Genomic DNA, 27249 nt, shown 5'->3' on the forward strand with positions numbered 1-27249 from the left:
TAGAATTTAAATAGACTGCAAGGAGAGTAGGGAGAGAAGGAGGGGGGATTCGCCAGAGTTGCTTTGGCAGGAATTCTGCATTCTTTCCAGATTAGAGCATAGCATCAAGAAGGTTTCCTTCCCCGTTATAACTCCTAGACCACATATGAGTCGTGTTAATGTCTTCCACTAGAACAGTTGATGAGCCCAATATGATCGTAATCAAAGAAATGCAGTCAAAGCAAATGTTCTTATTTAAACCAGTGGGAGATGACAGAAGTTGTTTGTGTTTTATTACTAGGACATTTCTGGCTCTAAAAGTGATACTATACACAAAGATCTCGTGTAAACAACTGTAGTATAGTCAAGGGCATCCCCTGAGTTTTAAGAATGACTCAGTCTAGGTCAATTCATTGAGCTGTGTTTACAGAAGGGTGACATTGGACAAGCCAAAATGACAAATAATGATTCATTGGACAGAAAAGGGAGAAGACAAAATATAGCAGTAGCAGAATTCCTGCTGTGTGCAAATTCTTTTTAAATTGATCTTGTCTTTCATTCTCCACTTTGTGTGCTTTCTTCCTCACACTCCCCTCCTTAGCATTCCTGGATCCAAGGAGTGTCGGGGTGAAAATCTTCACTGGTTCAGATGTGCACTCTAGACAATACGTGATTGCATAATAAGTATAGAAAATGGTATTTATAATTGGTTTGTTGCAAATTGCAAACTTTTTCTTTATTAAAGGATCGTAAAAATCAGTGAACAAAAACCAAAATGTCACGCACACGAAAGACATACTAATGAACAAAATATGTGTGTAAAAGTTGGGTAAAAATCCAATAAATACATAATGTGGTGAACAAGACGCCTTGTTCCTGTGTGTGTGTATATAGTGTATATATATATATATATATATATATGTGTGGAACCCGCTTCCCCCAATATGATGTCTCTGCATCTCTACGAAGCTATTGGCTGATTTTGGCTGACTATGATATTCATGGATGTATTTTCCTAACTGGGGATTTGGACAGGGCCATGGAAGCTTTACCTGATTTCAAGAGTCAAAAGCATTGAACACCTTTTAAAGATGTATGTATATGGGAGCATGGAATGGTGATTGTGGGCGAGAATTACATCATCTTCAAAGGTGGTGATCCCAGAGACCTAAAACTTTGGAGACCTCCTGGGCACTCCCAGCACCTGGCATCAGGCCGGGCCAGCCACCCCCTCTCAAAGGCAGTTGCCCTTTTATGATCAAGCTCATGCTTCAGCTCTATCCTCAATTTCTGCCACAAATCTGCTGCAACTCAAATACTCATGGCCCTATCCTGGCCCTTTAATCCCTTTTGTAGGGAAAATTGAGGTACCTCATGCCTCCTCTGAATTTGGCATCACATACAAAATTCTTCTACACAATACTGTATATATACCTAGATCTCAGTGAGCCTCCCATGTTTCTAGTTTTAATAATCTAGAAATTAAATTTCTTATATCGTTATCAGTATCATAAACTAAATTACAGAACTTTACAGTGGTCCTTAGTGGATTAGGACAAGAATACTGGATTGAGTTTTTTGTGGTCAAATATGTACGGGTCAGACTAGTGGAGGTCAACATAATGTTTGGAAGGTCATTATGAGGATCGATGGGGGAGGCTGTTACTTTCAATGTAAACAGAAAGATGAGTTGTATGAGTGTAAAAGTTGCACCTTCTTGGAGAGCAAGTACAAGATGTGCATTGTGAGTCTGCGCTACAGGTGAAGAGGTCACGTTGTATTAAATACAGAAGAGATGAATGAGAATTGGAGTGTACTGGAGGTTCTGTAAGTGAAGAAAAGCAGGACTCTGTACAACTCCCTGATCAGCAATTTCTCAATAAACTATGAGATTATACAGTAGACATCTCAACAAAGAAGGTTTATACTCAAATGTATGGATAGAGAACATATGTGTGCACGTAAAAAAAAATATGCCTAATCATAACATATGACAACAATTTTCAAAGCCTGGTAAACACTTTTCAGTCCTTTTAAAGCCTGATAAACGTTCAGTGTATGATTCATACAGACGTATATCACTGCTTGATTTAATCACTAAGGCATATGTAAACCTAATCAGTAATGTCTTAAAAAGCGTTTTCATGTTAAAAGTGAACTCTAGGATCAGAAACGTTCATTAAATACATTCTTCAATAGCACAAAGAATAAAAGTCCCCTTTGTAAGCACCAAATGTATTTGCAAACCCAAATCACCACTGGGCCGTATATAACCCGTGCAAGGAGCAGAGCTGTGGAAGGGAGCCAACAATTCGTCCCACTACAGGTTTTACTGCAGAAAACTACAGAGAGGGCGGTAAAAAGACCAGTCCATCTGCCATGGTGAAAAAGCAACACTACCCGGTCTTAAATACAGGAAGCTGCAGCAAAACATAACACTGTATTACTATATAGACCTTGGATCAATACTCCAAAAGCACCAAGACTAGACATGCCTCTTGTAGTTAGATAATGTATGCTAATTCCAGAGTTCAGTTTTATCCTAATTTAATAAGTTGTTTTCATTATAATTTTTTAATCAGTACCTTTCCTTAACATAATAACTGGTATTCTCTTTCAATGTAACCTTGTCATGGGTGCTCCTGGTGGAGGCTAAAGGCAGTATTGCTGTAATAATGATGAACATTGGGCCTGATTTATTAAAGCTCTCCAAGACTGGTGAAGATTTATTTACCAATATTAATTTCTTCTGATCTCACCAAAGACAAATGAAGAAACAATTCTGGCGGCACCTTTATGGCTATCTTGATTAGCCAGACCAGAATGATATAACTCCCTTGCATCTTCTGTAGGTGATTGATTCACGCCAGCCAGGGGTATACTACTATACTTAGCATTCACTGAACTGTGCATGCGTAGCACAGTGTACATTGAAGAAATGGTTTTTAACAGGTAGGTAAGTTTATATTATTGACATTGCTTGTCCCTTTCACAATAAACCGTCCTGCCCACAAGTTTTTTTTCTGTTCATGTGTAATTTTGTTTTGAGAACATGACTGGGGTATCCTTTCAAGCCTATCTTTAACATCAAGCCCTCCATGCCCAGTACTTTGAACCCATTGGAACCTTTTTTTTACATTTCCCTATCAACCTATCTTAATTCCAACTGTCTTATTTTTTGTCTAGTAACATAATGGGTCATTTATTTTCTTGCCCCCTTTCATCAGTGGGCAGTAGTTATTGCAGCACTGAACGACACTCACATTTTATTGCGTGAGACCCGAGACTCAAAGCTGCAGCTCATTAAGTCCAGACCAATGTACCCGTAAACCCTCCTGGGAATGTGTTCATGACAGCCTGGGCTTACAAGAGTGGATAGAATGATGCTGCTTTAATTTAGCCCAGGCTTATGAAGAAGACAAAACATGGACAACAGTGCTGAAGAATGCAGACGAAATGTAGTCCTGAAAAAAATTTAAACACCGGGAGAAAGGAACATTGGAAAAAAACAAAACTTCCACTTAACCTACCACCTGTCTCCATTACTGTGGTCAGGTTTTCCTGGTTCTCTAACAAGCCAGCCATGTAGACATCTGGAAAATGGTTTCATTGTGTACCTACAGATACATTCGGATGTCAAAGTCCAGTTTAAGCCATGTATGAATCTATCCAGAAAAGTCAGAACACCTGTAATAAATTGTTTTCGTTATGTTGAGACTATAGTACAGTAGACAAGTTTGATGTTCTGTGTTCAGGTCAGAGTTTAATACCATTAAATAAGAATAGGATGTCGGGATGTTACTTCTACTGTAACATGAGTTTTGTGTGATTACAACTAGTCAGCAACTTCAAAGATGAATATTCATCCTATGTTCCACTCACTGAAAGTTTAGGAACAAGTGGCATTTTATCTTCTTAATGTTGAAAATGTATTTAAAAGGTTACTTGGTGTTCATGGATGTATAATTCTATTGTATTCATATCAAAGATAGTGGTGTAGGAGAATGTGACCAAGAATTATGGAAAACCTGATCATTGTCTAACAAACCTTATTATATGCCACTTGCCAATACCTGTTGTAGCTTTTTGCTAAATCTTTGACCAATGTTTTTATTAGAGAAACTCTGGTAGAAATCATATTGCACAGAGGCTGTCATTGCTATATGAAACCTTAAAATATAACTCCATCTTTGTTAGGTATACAACAATCCTCAGGATGAACTATATACAAGGATTGAAACAAGCTTTGTTGCATGTTCCTACCTTTGTCTGTTCTTGAAAAATACTTGGTTGGTATTTCTTTATGGATTGCCAAACACAAAGACATTATACTGCCAGGGAAAATTTCATCCTTTTACTCGTCAAGCCTTGGGAAACTTCATCAAAAATTATATTCCTATTGCAGGAGACAATTTACAAAATCAGTGAACCAATCACAAAAATAGGAAATAAGGTACTGGGGGCATTTGTACACTTACAATCTACCTCTTTTTACCTTTCGCTCTTTACTTTTGAGGTGGTTGTATTGGCTGTTTAGTAAACCTGGCATTCTCTTTGTGTTTTCACATAAAAGAGCCAACCCTATATTCCCTGTTCAATAAATCATCACTGTAAATATTGTATTACCTTGCTCATATGGCATAAAAGCAAGTGAAGTTTTTGAATTTTAGCCACTCACTGTTCTTATGTGCACTATTGTAGGCCTCTAGTAGATTGTGCTGTGTCCTTATGTAAAGTGCTGCAAACTTTTAGATTGCAAGAGTTTCCCATTCACTTTACACTTCACCATCTTGTGTTCCTAGTATTATAAACATCCCGGTTTATACTTGAGTACATGCAGTAATCGGTCTTTTGCCTCCAGATCTTCTGCCTTTTGAGACAGTGCTGTGATGCTTAACAAAGCTGTATAAAGCCCAGGACTTGTTGGCCAAAAGCACAAAATATTTTTCATGTAAAACAGCTCCCATATATGTATTTAATCTGTATGTTTAGCTCTTTGCCTTGAGTTCACTTTTAACAATGTTTATGCTATGTACATTATTGTCTAGTATTACATTAATGGTTGCTTCCCTTTCTCTACGGGTATTGACATCTAAACAATTTCTATAAATCTACATGGTTGTGATAGTAATAAACGTGCAGGTTAAATGTATAACCAAATCCTTACTGGCAAATCTGCATAAATGTAGGAAATGTTTTTACAATTTATAACAAAAAGACTCATAAGTCATTTTAGCAGACCATGTTTGGATGTTCTGTGTTCTACAAAGTAAATCAAGGTACTTGTGCAAAATAAAATATTGGATGAGGATGAGATAAGGATTGAAGTGGAATGAGGATTGAAATAAGGATGAGATATACATAATATTGTGCAGTTTGTGAATGCTAAAAATATATTAGAGTACAGTTTTGTGTAATATAATAATGTATGCTATATTACAGGTATACTTGGCAAGTTCAAGACAAAGTAGATGCCAACAACGTGGCCTACACATCTGGAAAATTAAGTCTGCACACTGATTATCCAGCTCTCCAGTATCCTCCTGGAGTAAGTTCTGTATTACTTGAGTCTACTTTTTGAGTGTGTGAGGTAATACCCCCAGCTGGGTCAGGAGAAGGACCTCACTGCGGGGGTGCACCGGCCAGAGCCACAGACCACGTTTCCTGGAGACATAGCAGGATCAGGGCAGTGGGCAGGTTGTGTCTCTGGAGTGGGTGGGTTCTGGTATCATGACATCACTTTAGGGAATTTTTTTCCCCTGTGAGTGACACATGGCTCCCAGCGCATGCGCCGTGTGGAGTCCGTGCATTTAGTGGTCTGTGGGCTCCAAAAGGTTGGGGACCACTGCCATACTAGTAGACCGGCATTTGGGGACCCCTGTATTATGGGATGTAGCATTTTTTAATTGATGTGTGGGTAACACTCTATCTGGCCGGTGCACCCCCCAGCTGGTCAGGGGAGCCGCGGACCATGCCTTCCAGAGACATCCCAGGCAGTAGGCAGGTTCTGGCAGATTCTGGCAATATGACGTCACTCTGGGGAAAGTTTCTTCCCCTATGAGTGACACACAGCACCCCATGCATGCGTGGTTCGGAAGTCCCTGCATATATTGGTCCGTGGGTTCCAAAAGGTTGGGGACCACTGCCATAATAGACAGCGGAACACAATTTTGGCCAACAACAGGGACTTTTTAGGCATTCAACTATGAATGAACAATACAATAAATAAAATCATATATTATACAAGTATTAAAACATTTACAAAATATCACAAAAAGGTACATGTATTTGTAATCTCCATGTTACAAATAATGTACTTTGACGTGTTTCTTGGAAAAATACAGCTTCATCAGGAATATAACACGTGGGACACATTAACATCCACACGTACATTTAACACCCACAATGAGTGAACCAGCACAGTTTTTTTCAATCTGGGTGGTCCGGGGGTACAGCTGAACAGCCCACAAAATTGCCCTTGACCTCAACTGGGTGCAGCTACATGTATGAATCTTCATCATTTTATATGAATTATCAACAGCACAATTATCAATAGCTGTACATGTGTGAGGGAGACCAGTGTTTTTTTTTCTTAAATTACGCTTTTCATGCAATAAAATGTCCATATATATTCTTTTTCAGCTAGATAGTGTATATGCAGGTTTTTATGCCACAAGGCAGGAAGGGCAGTTTTTTTCATGTAATAAAAATTAAGATTTTATTAATGTTTAGGAATGTCTGGTGAATGTCAGATTCACTGCTTCATAGGAAAAAGGAAACATAAGTTTATTATCTGAAAGACAATAGCCACAAATATTTTTGAGTGCCGGAGCACTGAATTTAGCAGCAAAACTTTTTTTTATCATATGCAAACATTAGGTTCCTGCATCTGTGGAACAGCTGCATAAAAAATTGTGTGACACCTTTACGATACAATCCCCGAGGCATAACCGGATTTACCCTACTGCAATAAATTTGACGTTTTTAGCTTTAGTCCAGCTGTGGAAAATTGTGTGCCGACTGTGCTGGAGCACCGGAATAATCAATTTGAAGTGGCAGATGGCAGATATCAATTTTTGAGGGACTGAGTGACAATAAGATGTTTAATATCTGCAGCAAGGGTTGTGTATTATTTGGTAATCAAGGACTGGTAATTATTACAAACTATTAAAAAGCATGTTCCACGCTGTCAGGAGACAGGCAGGCAGGTTTGCCTTTCTGTAACACAACCTCCTCCTGCATTGAAAGCCCTCTAAGACTGGTTGTAGGGCAAGATAGAGGCTCCAGGTCACCATTTCCCAAATAGGCATCCTCCAGAGGTTGTGTGGGGATCCTTGAAAGATTTGTACCCCTTAAGTATTATTGACACCAATGATCTTGGCTGTAAGGGTGACAGTCTTCCTACAATGTAAGAGTCATTCTTCCCACTGGTCATAAAACTAATGTAATGTGAGCTGCAGGTATTGTTATTTTAGGGGTTCCCTAAGACCTGAACATTTTTCAAGGGTTTTCCGATGATAAAAAGCTTGAAAAAGTCTGGTGTAGGGTCTACTCTGTAAGCCCTAGACAGCATGGATACCAATTGGCCTCATTGCTCCTTACTCCTTAGTGTGTCCTTATAATCCCATTACCATCCCATCAGCTCCAATTTAGTTGTAAATCTGGTGGTAAGATTCTGCCTGTGTGTGTGGCCTGCAGCTGAACCAAGCCATTGTGGCTAGAAATACGCCTAAATGTGGCTCTGCACCTCCTTTTATAGCTCTAAAGATCAAATGTATATTGGTCACCAGACCTGTTACTGACACCATCCAGGAATGTAGCCAAAAAAGTTCTTCCACACCATCAAATGAGCCACAAAGTGCCCATCCAATTGCAACATTTCGATGTCCCTCTGGTGCCAGTAGATTAACCATGTTCCCCTTGTATAGGACCTATATGCCACAAATTGCCTACAGCAAAGGACACCAAATCTTTGGCATCACTGAGATAGTGTGGTCCTCAATAATCTCCGTCCACCCATGTATAGCACTAAGGATTTAAGAGGGGTAGGATGTCCTGAAAACACCTCTAATCTTCTCCTCTAGTACCCCAACTTTTATCCTTTTTGTTATTTTTCTTCATCCTCCTGCTGACTTTACCTTACAAGAATAAAGGCAGTTGTCAAATTGGTCTTGAGTCAGCAGAAAAGAAGTCTTCCACCTTTTCTTCCTGCTGTACCTTCAATGTTTGGTCTATGATGCCACGCAATGTATGATCCAGCAGGAACACCACAGGGATTGTATCAAATCCCAGCATAGTTGTCACTTTTTATGGATACCTTCTTCGGTGCACACATTCCCGAATAATTAGCTACCCAGACCCTGTCCTTGTGCCAAACACAGATCCTCATTTATGGTTTTATGGAATGGCCTTGATGCAACCTTAGCAGAATGGTTAAGTTGAATTCTAGTTCAAGTGCCATGTATTTAGCCAGTTTTCAGGCAGGAGTTTATTCCAGACCAGCCCAGGCAGGGTATGACCACCTAAAGTGACCAGAAACTCTTCTGGTTAAAAGAGTGCCTGGGTCAGCCATGCCATCCCTAACCTTGCATGGCCCATGTCATCACAAGCCTTGCTTGGTATGAAATGGAATCGGTGAGAAACAATTTGGCCTGTGCTAGGAAGGCTGACAGCAGTGCTTGCTTGGCGTGGCTCTGCAACAAAATGGTGGAACCATAGTTGGCTTCTGAGGACAAAAGCATACGCATTCCTCCTCCTGTAATTGTCTCACTGCCTCACCCAGACCTCTATGGTAGAATATTGAAGGGCGTAAGGCATCCCTGAAGTCTCCTTAGGTCTATGTTTGTTAAGATATCTGCAGAGAGCATTGCACTTCTAAAGAAATGCTGGGGTGTTTTATTGCATGCATTAGATGAATGAATGAGCACTGTACACACAGCACCATTCTGTTCTAAGAAGAAGGAGGGGGATAAGTGAGTGTCACCTCATTGTGCTCTCCTCCATTGGAGTGAACAGCGATCGTTCCTGATTTGTCATTCATCCACTATTCACTCCTAGGGAGTAGAGCACAGTGTAATGCCACTTGCTTCTCCTCCTCCCTCCCCTCTCCTTAGAACAGAATGGTCCTGTGTATGTAGTTCTCATTCATCCATCTGCCACTGGAAAGAGATCATTCTTAGCTCCAGTGATCTTGTGTGTGTACATAGCCTATGTATTTATGGTAAAGGCACAATTTTCCCAAAATTGTCCATAGAGCTAAACCAGAAACCTGAATAGAACCCGGTATCAGCCTCTTGTGGTACTTATACAGCAGGGCTGGAGCGCAAGAGGGAGCAGCAGCACAAGGAGCAACTTGACAGAGAGATCTCCATACTGCTACTTCTATCACTGTTCATTCATATACAGTGATACCTCGGCTAACCAGTGACGCTGCTAATTAATTTTTCGGCTAACAAAGATTTTATTCCACTAAGTTTCGGCTTTGGCTAACGAATGCATTTATGGATGTGCGATAACAAACTGCAGTCACTGTAAGCTGTATTTTAGTTTTGTTTCGGTTAACAAAGATTTTGGCTAACGAGTATGAATCTGGAATGATTATCTTTGTTAGCTGAGGTATCACTGTACTATAGTGAATTCATAAATAATCAGGGCTCAGAAGAAAGTGAGTTAAATAATGCTGGCAATCAGAATGAGGACATCTAGTGGCATACAAATGTACTGCAGCGACATCCCTAGCTTAAAGATGAATGTTGCATCAAAATCTGTTTTCATTATTTTATCTTTATTAGGCTATTTGTTTTTATCTTGTTATTTTTTGATAGAATTTTGCTTTCTGGCTTTCTCCCCCACACTCACAACACCTCTTGAAAACTCATTCTGCCTTTTCTCTAATAACACACATTTTGTTAATTGGTAGCATTATAAAAGTTCAAAGTAAAAACATAGGTAGAGTACTGTATACATGAGAACAGATGTGCCTGAGGTCATACGCAAAAGCATTGCCAAGGATTACATACACCCATAGGATTCAGAAACCCCGTCCGGTTCTCAGCCTTTCATGCAAATACAACTGTATGGATTCACTTGGACCGTAAATCCGTAGATGACGTCCCTGGCTGAAGTTTTTATGTTGCCATTATTTTGTGGTTTATGGTATATTAAAAATGCAGACATTATTAAATACAAACAACGCCACAACAGTGATTACACTGAGCAGACAATATAAACATCAAGGACTAACCAGCAACCACATGCAGTTCATTAATATGTGAGTGTTTACTGCCATTGAATGAGATTCAGAAAATCATCCTTGTAGGGCTTTTTTTTTTCATTGCACAAGCTTTTACAAAAAAGTTGCTTGAATGCATCTGCCCCTGTCTGCAGAACCGTGAGTGATCAAAAGGGGGCAGAATAAATAAACAGAACAAGCAGATTTTATTTGATTTTTTTAATAGTTAATGGTAAACTCCAAGCAAACTAATATTAAACTATATAAGATAATTATACAGATGAAGTACATATATTAAAGTTGTTTTACTTGCCAAAGGGATTTCTGTTTCTGACCATCCAGACGTGAGATTTACACAGCACATCACACCTGACTTTCTCTTGGTTGGAGCTCTGCTGTACAGGGATTGCAAGAGGCTTATACTAGGTCACAGCCTCTCAGAATAGCCATGCTTGGCGAGGATGGAGACCTGATCTTTATCCGTTGCAGTTATTTTCTGGTAAAAGTCTCCTTACCACCCCAACCCTGTGAATGGACAGAGAAACAATAAGCAGTTCACTGATGATCTCATCTCTCTGTCACTCTGCTTTTTCCTCCTATCAACAGCCCTCTTCTCTTCTTCAACAACTCTTTATGCTGCGTTCTTTTATAACAAAATTTTGTTATAAAGGGTTTATATACCAGGTCAAATATAGGTACTTATACTGCTTGCCCTTCAAGAATTGATGAAGAGCAACCTCTGGAGGAAGCCTAGCCTTCAACAGAATCCTGGCTGAGAATGGCTGTTTTATACAGTATTCTGCTATACTAAGTAAGGGGAAGGGTAAGGAAGCTGGGCCAGCACGGAGAGTAATTGGACACTCCCAAAGGAGGTGGATGCCTCTCTATGCAATATTGGAGAGGGCAGTGCCAAGGAAATGACTAGTCATTTTTTTATCATTTATATGTTTTTTCCCTTCATTTTTTAAGTTTGTGATAGGGTCTCCTAAGTTCCTGAATATCAAATGGATCAACAAGACACTTGACCCTATTGACCTGATTTATTAAAGCTTTCCAAAACTAAAGAGAGACTTTCATGGGTGAACCTGGGTGATCCAGCAATCCTAGAATGGATCTAGTCTAGGACTGGAAACATTTACCAACTTATAGCAAATGATTTTTAAGAAATCCGTTCCAGGTTTGCTGGATCACCTAGGGTCACCTATGATAGTCTATCTTCTCCAGTCTTGGAGAGCTTTAGTAAACCAGGCCATTTAATGATTTACAAAATTACATTCCACTTTAACCTTTTCTTATGCTCCAAAAAATACTGGTAACATAGTATATATGGATATACGAGTATATATATATATATATATATATATATATATATATATATACAATATGTATGGTGTTGTGAACGTGCAAAAATGGAACTCTAGAAGGCAGTAAAAACCCAGGAGTTCCAATTTCTCCAACTAAAAAAAGATCTAAAACCAAAAAAAAAAAAGAAAAAAATTGCCTCTACATTAAGTGTACTGGCTCCAAAGCTTACGTTGAATTGACTATATCATGGATGATATGAATATATAAAATGACATGTGTGAACTTTGTAGAACAGTTTCTGTGGGATTTATAAATTAACTTTGATATTTTCCATTTCCCAGGTACAGTTTCTTCACTGTTTGAAACAATCTGAAACTGGAGGTGAGAGCGAAGTGGTAGACGGGTTTCATGTCTGCAACAAACTCCGAGAGCAGAATCCGGAGGCATTCAGAATCCTGACGTCTACACAGATTGACTTTACAGACACCGGAATTGATTTTTGTGATTTTTCTCTGCAGTCCAAACAGCGAATAATAGAGTAAGCTCATTCACACATATTCCTATTAGAAGTAGTGTGTCCTCACTCAAAAGACAAGAACCAGAGAGAAAGGGAAAGATCGCCTCTCGCTGGATGAAAATTGTACAGCAGATCATTTAAAGATGAAATCCAGGCACACAACTAAATCTATTTGGAAAACACCCACTCACATATATATATATATATATATATATATATATATATATTGATATTGATCATGTACTGCCAGTTTATCCACCAGTCCCATTCTTTGCATGGCCAATGTCCTCTTTGCTTCTTTCTTGCTCTGACCACCAGTAGCACTGAATTCCTCTCACTGAGGTAGATTATTGGTAGTCAGGTATCAATCAGGCAAAAAATTGGAACTCCTGATCAATGCTCATTCGAATTATTACTCAAACATTGATTGTGAATGCCCTCTTTTCTAAAACATTTGCATTTGATTTGATGGTAGTGCAAAATGTAACCTCAATGCGATCAACCAGTGTGTTTGGTCGGCATCCTACAGTCTGGCTACATAAAAAGTAAAGGATATGTCAATTTTTTTATGTTATGTGTTTGTGTGTATGTTTTAATTCTTTGTGTTATGTTTTGTTTTATGTTGTTTTTTATGATGTTTTATGGTATGTTTGTGCTCAGCTGCTTTTCATCAGCAGCATGCAGGAGAGGTTGACCGCTGATCTAAAAAGAACATGATAGTCTGGGTGTGCAGCAGTCCAACACACCCCCTCTATAGTAATTAAATAATAAATGCTGCTCTGGAATCATGAGCGTTTGTTGATTGTTATACAGTAAAGAGGCCCCTTTAGATATTGGAGACCCGGACTACTGGTGAAGTCTGTGTGAGAGCAGCGGTCTGACTCTTCTGTGTGCTACTGATGCAGAGCAGCTTAGTAAAATTTAACATATGCATAATTACTGCATAACAAGTAACATAATAAAGTAAGTAAGGTCAGGTTCATATATGTGTGATGAGGCACTCCACACGTTATTGCACCAGACGCTTTGGTTTGCAGGATGTCACACATTTTAAATGGCAACCCAAACTATTTTGCTGATGGACCTCACCACAGCAACGTGTGGTACCCCATGTACCATTGTTACATAGATGCAGTGCAGTTATAAGCAAAAAATAGACCACACAGATGTGAACTGTTCACAGCCTTGTATAGATGTGAATTGGACCCAAAATTCATTTGGGTGATACCTAAAAGTCATGTCTCCCCTCCAGTCTGTAACTGGACAGGGAAAGGATAAGCAGACGACTGATGACCTCATCCTTCTATCATTCTGTTCTCTCCACCTATCTGAGTTTTGCTTTTTAGCACATTGCAATGCCACTATTTTGTTTAGTTTTTGGTGCTGCTTTTTCTTGCCTGAGCTCCGCTGTACAGGAGCTTGCAAAAGTCGATTGCACACTGCTTTGCGTCATAAAAGATTAAAAAAAATGAATTCAGCGCTCCATTCATTGATTATATCTATCTAGAGTTCAGCTCTATATCCAGATTTAGAAGGAGAGGAAGCCAATTCCGCAGTGATGAGGTTAGAAAATATCACTAGAGTGGTTGCCGAGCCAATAGTACATAAGAGAAAAAGTGGAAAGATAACGGCTCTTTATGGCAGAAAATAAGTCTAGAAGGATAGAAACATAAACCTTTTATTTCAGTTACTAAAACATATACTTCTTAGAAACATAATTGGTAAAAGAGGCAATGGCAATATTTAACCATGACTTTATAAAATACTCTCACGAAAGTGTCCAAGATGTGGGTCAGTACTGTACTTATGGAGGTATCTACGATTTAAATATGTACACTGGCTGCGGTTTTATTTTTTTATATATCTTCACCCTCAGAAGATTTGTGTTGAATCTTGTAAAGAGTGTAAAGAATACTATCAAAAATAGGGAAGGGTATTCCAAAGAAGATCTTATAGATTAATTGAGAAGTGCTTCTGAGTATAAGGAAGAATCGTCCTAAGTGTTATGTGAGGAGGTATGGGGGAAAAAAGCTGGTGGCAGCTGTCCAAACCATCTACTAGAACTGGAATAATTAATAATTATTACATCATTAAGATAGCCAGCCAAAATCTCGAATCGAGTCATTTCCCGCTTTGTGTGACATTTTCTGGGTTGAATGTACTCCTCCACCTTCTTCTGGTGAGGTCAATATACCAAGGTCTTGGCAATCCCCTGAGGAAGCCCGTTTAGGGCGAAAGGCATTGGGCGAGACCATAAGTACAGTACTGACCCACATCTTGGACTCCTTTTTGAGAGTATTTTATAAAGTCATGGTTAAACATTGCCATGGCCTCTTTTACCAATTATGTTTCTAAGAAGTATATGTTTTAGTAACTGAAATAAAAGGTTTTATGTCATGCTAGACTTATTTTCTGCTATAAAGAGCCGCTATCTTTCCACTTTTTCTCCTATATCCAGATTTACCCAAATTGTGCCCAAAATTCACACATTTTTCACCATGTTCTAATGGAATGCAATATGAAAAAAAGGTAGTAGTAGGTAGTAGTGTAGTTTGGGTAGGTAGTAGTGTAGTTTGGGTAAATGTTGGGTAGATCTTGGGTGAAAAAAAAATAAATAGACCTCTTTTTTTCTATTCATGTGATTTTTAACATGATGAGTAATGAACTTAAAATCCTTTGTTCTTTGAAAATTTGTACTTTCTCTTATTCTATAATAAGCATATCAGAGACATATGATATTATGTTATATATCCAGTTTTAATTTGAACAACATTATGAAAACTTTGTACACGCTCTAGGTTTTCACCCAAGATGATTATGTAGGTTAAGAAAGGATTGTCCACCCATTATCCTACTGCGATCTTTATGATTTGTATTGTGTTCTTTGTTTTTATTGTGTTGAAATACAACAGACTTTTAAATGAATGTGTTATAGAATGAAGTGGAAAGAAAATGTTTAATAACATATTATTGCTTTTTTCAGGCTAGATCAAAATGGCGAACTTTTAAGAATTAATTTTAACAATGCAACAAGGGACTCTGTACTCAACATACCAGCAGAGAAGGTTCAGCCCTTTTACTCATCATTAAAAGAGTTTGTCAGTCTTATGAATAGTCCAGAGAATACATTCTGCTTCAAAATGAAACCAGGTAAATCATATTATTTATTCTTTATTTATTATTTTCCATCACATCACCTTTTAGCATTATGTAAAGGGGTGGATCCATTTATCATCACATTTTAGCATTATGTAAAGGAGTGGATATCCTTTACTTTTTTGGAGAGGACTCCTCCCCCTTTATCATGACTTCTGTGGCAGTAAAGACTGAAGGGGAAACCTGCAGCCTCCTTGGGTATATACATCACATATCCCTGGAGGCTGCACACTGCTCCTTCTGTGCATGCCTGAGATTGGACATGCATGATCAAGAGACTCTAATGTAAATATAAAAAGTGCTCCATATCACACATGCTCAATGCTTTATTCACATTGGAGGAAGACATGTCACTCGCTCTCGTGCCTGAGCAGTGCAAAATTGGGTGACATGAGGAAGAACCTGAAAGAAGGTGATGGTGCTGGAAAATGTGGCGAGGGTCAGAGAAAAGAGAGAAGACAAAACAGCATGGGTCTCACTGGGCTTTACACAGGTAAAGGTAAGTGAATCATACCATGTGCCGGAGGGTGAGTGACAGAATAGCTGGACCACCACAGCCAGCAGTTAGACACTCCCTGAAGAGGAGCCGGCTATGGCATGGAAGAAGAAAGGGGGAACCTTTGCTATGTTAGAGAATGGTTCTTGTAATGATAGAATTCTTTTAAGTAATTTCACAAAAAAAATTGTCCCTAAAAACAAAGAATTGTAGAAGTAACCCAATTTTATGACCTGTTGCGAGGAAGTGACCTATGCTAAAGAAATTCCACTAATGGAGTATCAGTGGTTGATATTTAAAAACAGTGGATTGGGCAGCTTGGTGTATCAGAAGTTAGCACTCTGCCCTTTGTAGCGCTAGGTCCCAGGTTCGAATCTCAGCCGGGTCTCTATCTGCATGGAATTTGCAGCTTCCTGTGTTTGCATGGGTTTTCTCTGGTTTTTATATATATTTAACATGTATATATAACATTTAAATATCTAACGTTTTAAATGCACAAACCACCCTATGGTAAGATTTGTTGTTTAAATAAATGGCCTGGAAACAGGGTCTATTTAAATATGTAAAAATAATACTATTTCATGTTCAAATTCTAACAATGTCTCCTTGTTTAGGCCAAGTGGTAACATTTGACAACTGGAGGATTCTGCATGGGCGAAGGAGCTACCAATCAGGAGCTGAAGTCTCACGTCACCTAGAGGGCTCCTACCTTGATTGGGATGTCGTGATGTCCAGGCTGAGAGCCCTAAATGCCAAGCTGCAACCCCCAAACTGATCTAAACACTCTGATCTAAACAATTCTTATTAATGCTTATCAAAGTACAATAAATTATGTTTACAACAAATTACTTTTATTTCTTGTATTGGTATCAATAAACATTAAAGGCATAGCACACCTGAGATTGGTATTTGCCTTTACCATTGGATGATTTATTTATAGGTAACATATCTATGAAACTATAGTACAGTTGGAATACTAACTTAATGTTACCAACCATGGAGGCTTAGCCTTGTAGCCTTTTCACATGTAAAGAAATTCATTTGATTTTCAGCTCACATTCACACCTAATTAAATGTTTTAGTTTACCTTCAGTCTTGTACAAGCTTATGTACTGTCAAATTGTCAAATGTGCATGGCAGCAAGTGAATTACAGTTCATGACAATGGAGTGTTAAAAGCAGTTAACTAACAATTAACTATTCTGTCATATACTGCCACATCCCCATATATTTACATCCAAACTAATTATATGAAGCAAATGAGATTTTTTAAAGCAGACACAAAAACATACATAATATATATCAATACCATAACCACCAATTACAACACACTATATAACAATCTATGATTTCTTAACAATTGCCAACAAGAATTCGCATTATGCATCATTTGTAGGTAGGACAAGAATAATTGACTACACTTGACGTGTTTCCTCACAATAACAATGAAGTGTTTGAAGATATTGCAAGAAAAGATCCCATTTGCTCTGATGTTTAATTAGTGTATTGGAAGCAGGAAAAAGTGCAAGCTTAATGATCTAAGTAACTTTGAGAAAGGCCAAATCATGATGGCTAGACTGGGCCACAGCATCTCCAGATCATTAGGTCTTGTGGGGTTATCACCTACAAAAAGCGGTCTATAGACAACTGGTGAACTGGCCATGGGCACCTAATGATCAAGGATTGTGCATGGTGGGGGCAAGGGATGACTTGGGGTAGAGAACAAAAGCTTGCCTGTCTGGTCCTCTAAAGTCTGATCCTTGAGTGCAAACTGTTGAAAATGTTCATGTTGACCAAATGAGAAAAGAATCAGGACACACAGTGCATTGCGATATGGCACTGGATAGCCTCAGATCAATGCCCATGTTGAACCCAGCCCACCTCCACTGGTGCCCACAAAGAGCATGTGAACATCAGAAATGGACCATGGAACAGTTAGCCTAGTCTCATGAATCACATTTTCTTTAACATCATGTTTATGGACAGGTGTGTCTTGCTTTTACTTAAAGATGAGATAGGTCACACCAGTAGATGGTGCTGCATCTTAATGCAGAGTGTGTAACAAACTCATGTCTCTTACATGAGGACACAAACCACATCTACTGTTGTGGACCAACAAAAATGCACGAAAGATCATTTCAGAGCAAGTGGACCATCATAACTAACACAAAAGTACAGAATACTTTAACGTATAAACTTTTAATCAAATGTTTTAAAATAAAAACAGCATTTCTATTGATTACTGTTTTAAATGTTAGTAGTGACAGCAACATTTTGTGCCTTAGGTTTATATTTGAGTCAAATAACTTTTCTGTATTTTCAAATAAAAACGTAGAGTACTGTATATATGATATCTGTACCTATGTATCTAAACAGAAAGACAGCAATGCAAAAAAGTATATTAGAGTACCTGTATCCCTTTGTAAGCCACTGATGTGATGGACGTTCTCCTATACGCACAGGAGTGCAGCATTGTAGGAACACCAGTTTATGGGGTGTAAAGAAACTATTCAGTCATAGACAGGCCACAAAGTTCAGCAAAGCCTCTACTTTCAGATTGTAGAAGTGGCCACCTGCTCAGATCAATATTATCAAGATCAAAAAGCCAGACATAAAAAAAGCTGCCAAAGTTACCCCGATTTATAAAAAAATTATGATATGGATAAACATTTACTAAAAAAAGCAATCACACATTGTAAAATGAAATAGGTCTTTGGCTGAGATGTCTCTATTTGACTATAGTTTACTAGATAAAAGGAGGGGGAGCATACCTGAAGTAAAGACAATAATCATCAGGGGAGTCGTAAAAAAAAAAGAGGTACTATGTAAAGGTGCCCACTCCACTACACCCTGCCTATGTGTCACTCAAAGGGGAAGAAACTGACATCATGAGTGACATCATGATACCAGAACCTGCCCACTCCCCCATCACAGATCTGAGCCTATTAAAGGAAAGTGGGTGGGTTGTGTTCAGAGAGACAACCCGCCCACCACCCTGAGCCTGCAATACTATAATGGAGACATGGTCCACGGCTCTGACTGGTGCACCCCGCCAGCGGGGTTACTCTCCTGACCATGTGGGGGGGGACAGGCCAGAGAAGCAGACCACCAAGGAATTATTTTCAAAATAAGAGTGGGAACGCACGCCCAATACCGAAAAAAGTAAGGGCACGGTGTTCCCACCCATGCCCGACCCAGTACACCCCTGGTAGTCATATAGAAGATGTAAACTCTGGAGACACCACTCTTCCACATGTATCGTCTCTTCTCATCCACAGCTCACCTGTACCCCAGTATCCCCTATTCACAACTCACCTGCACCCCCATCCATCATGTCCCCAGCTCTCCTGCACCCCTTGTTCATAGGTCATCTGCACTCTTTACCCTTTGCCCACAGCTCACCTGCACCCCTACATTCACAGCTCACCTGCACCCACCCATCCACAACACAACCTGTGCAGCTATATCCATTGATTTCAATAAATAAAGGCAGCTGATTTATCCTACCCCCAAACCTTACATTAAATATAAATAAATGTATGGATGAGGATTTGTTTACATACCTACTGACCCCTTTAGAGAAGAATAAAAGAGTATTCCTGACTATCCATTGCTCAAATACGTTAGGACATTAATATGAAGAAAGGATGTCATCAGACTAAAGGCAGAACCCATAATCTACTCACGTATTCTTTCCATTTCAGTTCCATGGAATATGATTACCAGGAGACTTGTATTTTAGGAAGAAAGTTAATGATGTCAGTATCCATAATTTTTCACTACAAGTTTAATTTAAAGCTAGTCCTAAATTGAGTTGAATTCAAGTGTTAAAAGTAGTTGCATTTAAACAATTTACGTTTTAAAAATATATATCACTGCAATATGTAAGTGTAATACAATAGTACAATATTGCATAACTGCAGCATATATATATATATATATATATATATATATATATATAGAGAGAGAGAGAGAGAGAGAGAGAGAGAGAGAGAGAGAGAGAGGGTGTTGTATAATACTCCTAAGTTCTTTTTGATTTGGTCTTTTTTATAAATAAACAAACTATATATTGTAATATATCATTTGTTTTTGCTCATCTGAGGTTGTATTTTGTTATTATGACCTGATTGAGGTGTCCTTTTTTCACTTGACTATATCTCTCTCTCTCTCTCTCTCTCTCTCTCTCTCTCTCTCTCTCTCTCTCTCTCTCTCTCTCTCTCTATATATATATATATATATATATATGTGTGTGTATATAAAAACTTCCAATGTGCTGGTTAAGTAGTAAAAACCTTTCTGCTGTTATACATTTTGAACACAAGATGGCATCCATTACTCACTGTAAAGATGTAACATCCTAAATGTAATGATCTTTGTTGAATATTAACCTAACAAAGTAACTTGTTCAAACCTCAACAAATGTCACAGTGCACATAACATTTGTGTGCTAGTGTGCACACACGCTGGCATGTGCTAAAATGCCTTTTTACATTCCGTAAATTTTTATTCCTGTTTTCTAAAAAACAGGGAATCTGACATTTTTTCAAACATTCTCAGGTGGGAATCTTCCTTGTCCATGTTTCAATGGCATTGTCCATGCCAATGTTTGAGGGAATGTCAGATTCACTGTTTTATGAATTGAGCGATGTGCAAATACAGCACAGGACGTGTGATCACTTACTTAAAAATCTGTAATGTCCTGTTTTTTCATTAACAACACATAAATGTAGTGTTTTATTGTAAACTGGACTCATAGGACAAAAGTTGAATTGCCTTATGGCTGCATTGGCCAGCACTGCTGGTGTGAATAGTAGCAGCGCAGATACTATTTAATTTACCACTACAGTGCAGAACCTGAATTTATTCAAGGTAGCTTATCCTATTTATACAGAAAAAAGTCAAACAGAGAGATCTTTTTTGGCAAGGAAAGTATTGTATTAATGATTATTTCTCATAAATACCTCAGGTAAATCAGGATCTCATAGGGTAACAGAGGTCAAATTCTTGGCCAACAAATTGGCACTAGATATAATGCACCAAGTGGTGATGAATAAGAGTCCCATCAAAGCAACATCCGTAAGCACAATAGTGATAGATCGCAAATCCATAACCATACCACCCGACGCGTTTCGCCCTGATGTAGGCCAAGAATTTGATCTCGGTTACCCTATGAGATCCTGATTATGTTTGATCTGTATTTAAAAAAAAACAATATTACAACCTCTGTTTGTCTTTTTTCTGTATAAATAATGTTCAGGGTTGGCAACACCCTTTAAATACTTTTTGAATTACTCCACTACTATGACATTAATTTCTCTCTAGCTTATGCTATTGTGTGAGACTTCCCCCCACCCCCCCCTCTTGAATTGTAAGCTCTCCGGGTCCTCTCCTCCACCTGTGTCACTGCCTGTATCTGTCTGTCATTTGCAACTCTTTAATATGTTGTCACTATATAAATACTGTTTATTATTATTAATAATAATAATATTAATAATAATAAAAATAATAAGTACACCAATTTCACATTAGCTAGCAATGTCAGAGAAAAGTGCTTAAATAAGATTTCATTGTTAGCATTTGCATACACTTATTTACTAAACAAATAAAATAATAAAAATAACTCAGGGTGGTCTATTTATAAAGCAGTGGATCTGGCAACCACAGAAACATTTACTGCCATTGAAACTCGCAGACCTGGAAAATTCTCCCCCAGGGAATGTTTCAGTGAATGTCAAATTCAATACTTAATAAATAGGTCCCTAGAACTGCTTAACCTGCTAAGTGAAAGTATATAGAATAGTGCTCAGCTCAGTTGCCCAGTAAAAATTAAAAAGTAATAGGGTGAATTTTTGCACATTGTACATTGTATTATATACAAATAGATTCTTAGTTTATCTGCAAAACATGAGAATGTAAAACTGCTGAAATCTAAGTAACGTGCCTCCTAAACCTAGAGGTTATTTTGCTGTAATGCACAGGCACACCAGATCTCTGTATGCATGAAACATCGAAGTAGGGTAGGGGTGTTGGGGTTGGGGTGACAAAGTTCAATTTTTGTACTTTCTATGGAAGCGAAGTGCATTTGAACTTTAGAACAAGTCTCCCTCTCCCCTTCATCTTTCTAAGTAACAAACGTAGAACAAAGCTCAGTGATAACAGCCGGCGGATGCAGAGAGCATAAGAAAGCCATAAATATTGGGCCAGAAAAATGAATAAGATAACGAAATGCCTTTATTAGTATTTATCAAAGACTAAAAGGAAGCAAATATTAGAAGATCATTGTTAATTGTTGTTACAATTACTTTGAGCGCCAATCATTTGGAAACCCCAAAATCACAATAAATTGTGGTTTTATACTAAATATATAAAATAACATATAGCTTTTCTTTCTCGAGTTTTCTTTAATGGTACTGTACACCAATAAACAAAAAGGAGAGAACAGCAGGGGATGTGATGTGGCTCAAATGTTTATATGTGATTGTACACCGTATATACAGAGGTATAACAAAGATGGATATCTTATATCTACACTAATCCCCTGTGGAAGCCAAAACAGCGAAACGCGTAGGGATCCAGGATCCAGTTCATCCAGTATATTGTAACAACCTCAAAGATCAAGTCAGTTGTACTTTGTATAGTATAGGCCTTGTCATCCTGAATTATTGAGAATTATGTACATGGTCTCTGTCTAGATATAAGTTATTTATCCTTGTTATACCACTGTATATACCGTGTACAATATAAACATTTGAGCCACATCACATATAATAAATCAAGGGGCCTGGCTCTAAACAATAGACTTGTGTGGTTTAGGGACACCCACCTTTTTTACCAGTACGGCACTGTAGGCGATTTGACTTCTGCAGAACCCCACAATGCAGGGTGCTTGTACTTGATGCTCAAAAATAATCAGATCTGAATGTAAAAAGAGGAACCTACTTTTACATGAAAAAAACAGAAACAAATACTTTGATTCAAGTATAAGCCTAGACAACAAATTGGAGTCCTCACTGTAAAATTATATTAGTAATCGATAGAGCTTGTGTAAAGTAATCACTGGAGCTCTGTCCTCATTTGTTATCTTTGACAGCTCTGATCTGTCAAACCAGAGACAAATGCAGTGTCAGGACATGCTACTAGGTGTCAACCGAGTAAAAACTGTGATCTTTTTGATTTTTTAAATGGCATTTTGAGGGCAAAAACATTTTGGTTTATACTCAAGTACATATGGTAATTGAACTGTTTACCTGCCAAACCATTGGAATTTCTGTTCATTCAGTCCTGAGATATACATACACCTGCTACTTAGCACAATTCTATGCAATAGGGCAGAAAGCTTGAGTTTTCTTGGTTGTAGTTACACCTACACATACAGCCCCCCCCCCCCCCCCCCCTTCAACCATCAGCCAGTAATGAACAAGAAAAGAAGTAGTGGATGAGTGGTGTCATCTTTTTCCACTGTTTTCTCACCTCCTATTAGTATTCTTCCTGCATTTCATTATAACTTTAGACTCCTTGTGCTGATTTTCCCTTCTATAGTATGGTATGTTGGTGGTATGTCAAATGTAGTCACTTACACTGACTGCATAAAAAAGCAATACATTTAAATATTAGTGAATACAGAGCAGTATTAATTAGTGTTTTTCTATGTATGCCTGGAGTTCAGCTGTAATATTTTATCCAGACAGAAGAATCATTTGAAAAATATGAAGTCCCTCTGTTAGTTTAGGCATCTCAGATTAGAAATAAAGAATGGCGTAATGTTTTCTTATGACTATAAGGCAGAAGAATTTGATTTTGAAATGCAAGTTGGAAAGTTGGACAACAAAATCATTTTAATAGGGTTGGGTGGGCAAGGTAGTGGCACAAGAACTTTAGCTCTGATAGGTATTCTGAATTTAGGTAGTTTAAATAAAAAAGCCTGGCCCTTGCAAAGATCGTACAAAACTTGAATTTTTTTTTATAATAATAAATATGCAGACCCGTGAACCAAGCAAAACAGAATTATTAGTACATACTTGATATGACTACATAGGACTCAGGGCTTTACCGTCCTATTTCAAAATTCCAAATTTTAGCATTTGCAAAAGGTTTTCCACAGTCGTAATCTGTCTGAAGACCATCACCCTGTGTTGCAGAAACCCTGCAAAGATGTTCTAGGCTGACTGTTTCTTCCTTCATGTGCCATTGTTCCTAGATGCTCAAACCAAATTTAGAATTGTTAGTATGATGCATCAGTTAAAGCATACTGAAACCCAGAAATTTCAGTTTACATAAAAGGGTATACAAAATTCTGGTTGTTTGTGTTTTTTTCAGTGCAACACCCTTTTTTTAAACAAAAAAAAAAGGGTGCAGCACCACCGCCTAATTTTCGATTGCCTTATGTCACGAATCCTGGAAGGCTCTTGACTGCTCCTTCTGCAAATGCCCAAGATGCTCGGGCATGTGCATAAGGAGTCCTTTCGCCAAAAGAAATTGGCGATCTCACGCATGCGCAGTGAGATCTGCATTTTTTCCCCCCATCTACATCACCCAATGCAGGCGTGAGATTGGGTGACATAGATGTGAAAAAAAAAGAAGAAGACTCCGAAAAAAGGGGAGAAGATGGCGGTGCCTAGCGCGACGCCCCGAAGACAAATTTGGACTCAATGGAAGAGACCTCCGGACCAATCGACTATTCTGCGGTATTAAAGGTAAGTGGATTGTTTTGTTTTGGGTGGTTTTTGGGTTTACTTCCTCTTTAACTTCTCATTACCTCTGCGGGAGGTCTATTTACAAATTCATCTGTTTTTTCATTCAGATGCATTCAAATCCCAGTTCAATGCACATTAAAATTAAGATTCATTCTTTCACCTAGGGGCCAATTATCAAAACAGCATAACAGTTGAGAAGAGATGTTTAAGGGGGGATATGATCACCCTGTATAAATTTATAAATGGTCCATATAGAGAACTCTCTTCCAAATTATTCAATGTAGGATCATTACAAAGGTCAAGAGGAGGAAAAGAAGTTTAAGCTCTGGATAAGGAAGGGATTCTTCACTGTAAGGTCTGTGAAAATGAAATGTGGATTAGGCTCCCTCAGGAAGTAGTTTCAGCAACTAATATAGAATACTTTAGGAAAAGCTGGATGTTTTTCTAGAAGCACAGAATATAACTCGGTATTAAGGCCTTAAAGTAAGATAGCAGTGACTGTTGACTTATTGTACTTATATCTGACAATTATAGCATTACATTCACAATGTCATTTTAGGGTTGCATTGTCATATGCAAACTGAAAGCTTTTGTTTTCTGAATAAAGCCTCCAGCCCGCATATTCAATAACTAATCTGATTGGTTCCTAAGTAGGGAGTAGAAATGTCAATGGCAGCCAGGTTTAACAATACCAAATAATAAAATGTATAAAAAGATAGGAAACTCCAACTTTACTGCAGTAAGCCCTTCCAACATCACTCCACTCATCTTTGCTGGATACCTAAGATTTGGTGAAATGATTGGTTTCCGATAGAACTGGTTGCTGATTTAGAGGTTTTGGACTGTTGGAAGTGCTGCAGTGATATATTATCTCTAAATCTCTATTTTTAAAGGTTTCTGTGGTGTATTTGCCAGCACATTCATCTGCTAAAAAATCAATTCCTATTATTTGTCAACATCTGGAACAATTGTTCTTGAATCATTCACACTATTTATATCATGGAGAATGTTATATTTCCTGCACAGTTTGGAATTTACCAGAAATGTATGGGAAGGGTCTGCCATTTTTATTGAATGTTCGTTTCAATTACACCATATGGAAGTGCCACTTGGAAGACCTGGAATTTTTTTAAACTATATTATCTTGTGTGACACATTTGCCCCCTTATGTTCTTATATTTGTACTTTTGTATTTTTATTTATTGGTATCCAGGAAATATGCTTCTTGAGTGCTTTGTCTGTAAAGACTCACCGACTATCTGAACACCAATAAAAATGGTAAAAAAAAAAAGAAGAAGCCTAAGGGCTTATGAACACACGCAGCATTTTGTCCTGGTGATCCCACTGAGCTTTTAAAACAATGTATTTCCAGTTACTTCAATACTTCCCATCAATGCTTCCCATTCCCCATGTAGGATGGCCAGCTTCATCTAACCTACCTACCAACTTTACAACCGCTTCATGTCTACATGCTCTTCAGTGATGGCTTCATGGCATTTCTCAGGATAAGTTTCCTAATGGTAACATTGGTGGAACACGCATGTGTAAAAGTTGTTGAAACGCTTGTGTAAAAGTGTTGGCCCATGTAACGAGATGGCAACATTGGAGCAGAAATGGAAGATTGCGGCACAATGTTGTTACCTTATAATGGGTAAGATCACCAGGTATTAAAATGGAATTTTAAAAATATGTTTATAATTACATTAAAATGTTAATGATGCTATGAAAATTTATTTGTGGTTTATAAAAACTTTACTGGTATCTGGTTGGCACGTATCAAAATTTGTGTTGAAAAAACCTCTAGTATCCAAGTGTCACATCCATTTCATTCTAAATCTACATTAATTTTTTTAATTCTACTGGACTTTTAAGGCACCAATTGTAATTAATTTCCAATTGACTTAATTTCTAAATTCAAACCATAATTTGTAAATAAATAAAATGTACAGTTAATCTTGAACAACCATAAATGACCTACATGGAAATATATTGATTTTGTTTTTTCAATTTCTTTTTGACGCATTTTGCAGATTTTGTTTTCTTGGGAAAATCATGGGACATCAAAAAATAGTATTGATATATATCATCCCATTAAAGCCTATTAGGACTGTCTGTCCATAGATGGGTCTTGGAGAAAATGTCACAGAACAAAACTGAACTTCACAGAAGCAATTGGAAATCTGTTATGGTTGCAGCATTTTAAGCTGGTAAATATGATACACTTCTAAATCTTTCCCCAATCTGCCATTTATCCTAAATGATATTCACAACATCATGTCTTGCCTACTTGTTGATCCTCTCTCAGAGCAGATTCATGATTTTTGTAAGGAAGCAAAATCTGTGAAATGCGTCAAAAAGAAATTGGGACAAAATTGTTATATTTCCATGCATTTATTTTGTGGATGTTCAAGAGAAAATGTACATGTCATGTTTCTTCTTCTAAATGTCATGTTTCTTCTTCTTCTCAACTTCTAAATGTTTAAATATATGATGATGGAAAGGATGCTAAATGAAAATTAATTATAATTGGTACCATAAAAGTCCAGTGGAATTTAGGAAATTAATGTAGATCTAGTTGGCACCTTCCTGGTTCTTCATTTTTCTTCAAACGCCTATGTTTAAAGAACATTTTAACCATTATTATAATTACACAGTATTTATATAGTGACATCTAATTACACAAAGCGCTGTGCAAAATTGATCCAAAGTTGAGGCATTAATGGGCAATATTATCATTATTATCTAGTATTCATATATAGCACCCACATATCATGCAGTGCTTTGTAAAGTCCATAGTCATGTCACTAACTGTCCCTCAAAGGAGCTCACAATCTAATGTCCCTACCTTTGTCATATGTCAATGTAGTCTACGG

The 27249-nt window shown here is 37.9% G+C and overlaps 1 protein-coding gene across 4 annotated transcripts in view; it reads left to right on the forward strand.

The window, feature by feature from the left end:
• Nucleotides 1–16579, forward strand: part of BBOX1 (gamma-butyrobetaine hydroxylase 1) — a 64823-nt gene extending 48244 nt beyond the window's left edge. For all 4 annotated transcript variants that reach the window (XM_072421829.1, XM_072421828.1, XM_072421827.1 and 1 more), the window contains exons 5-8: nt 5422–5527; nt 11857–12053; nt 15016–15182; nt 16299–16579. In XM_072421829.1, coding sequence (XP_072277930.1) covers nt 5422–5527; nt 11857–12053; nt 15016–15182; nt 16299–16459 — 631 coding nt within the window. In that variant the 3' untranslated portion in view covers nt 16460–16579. The remainder of the gene's footprint in view (nt 1–5421; nt 5528–11856; nt 12054–15015; nt 15183–16298) is intronic.
• The last annotated feature ends 10670 nt before the right edge of the window (nt 16580–27249 follow it).

This window comes from Pyxicephalus adspersus, chromosome 9, assembly GCF_032062135.1.
Source record: "Pyxicephalus adspersus chromosome 9, UCB_Pads_2.0, whole genome shotgun sequence".
Taxonomy (NCBI): domain Eukaryota; kingdom Metazoa; phylum Chordata; class Amphibia; order Anura; family Pyxicephalidae; genus Pyxicephalus; species Pyxicephalus adspersus.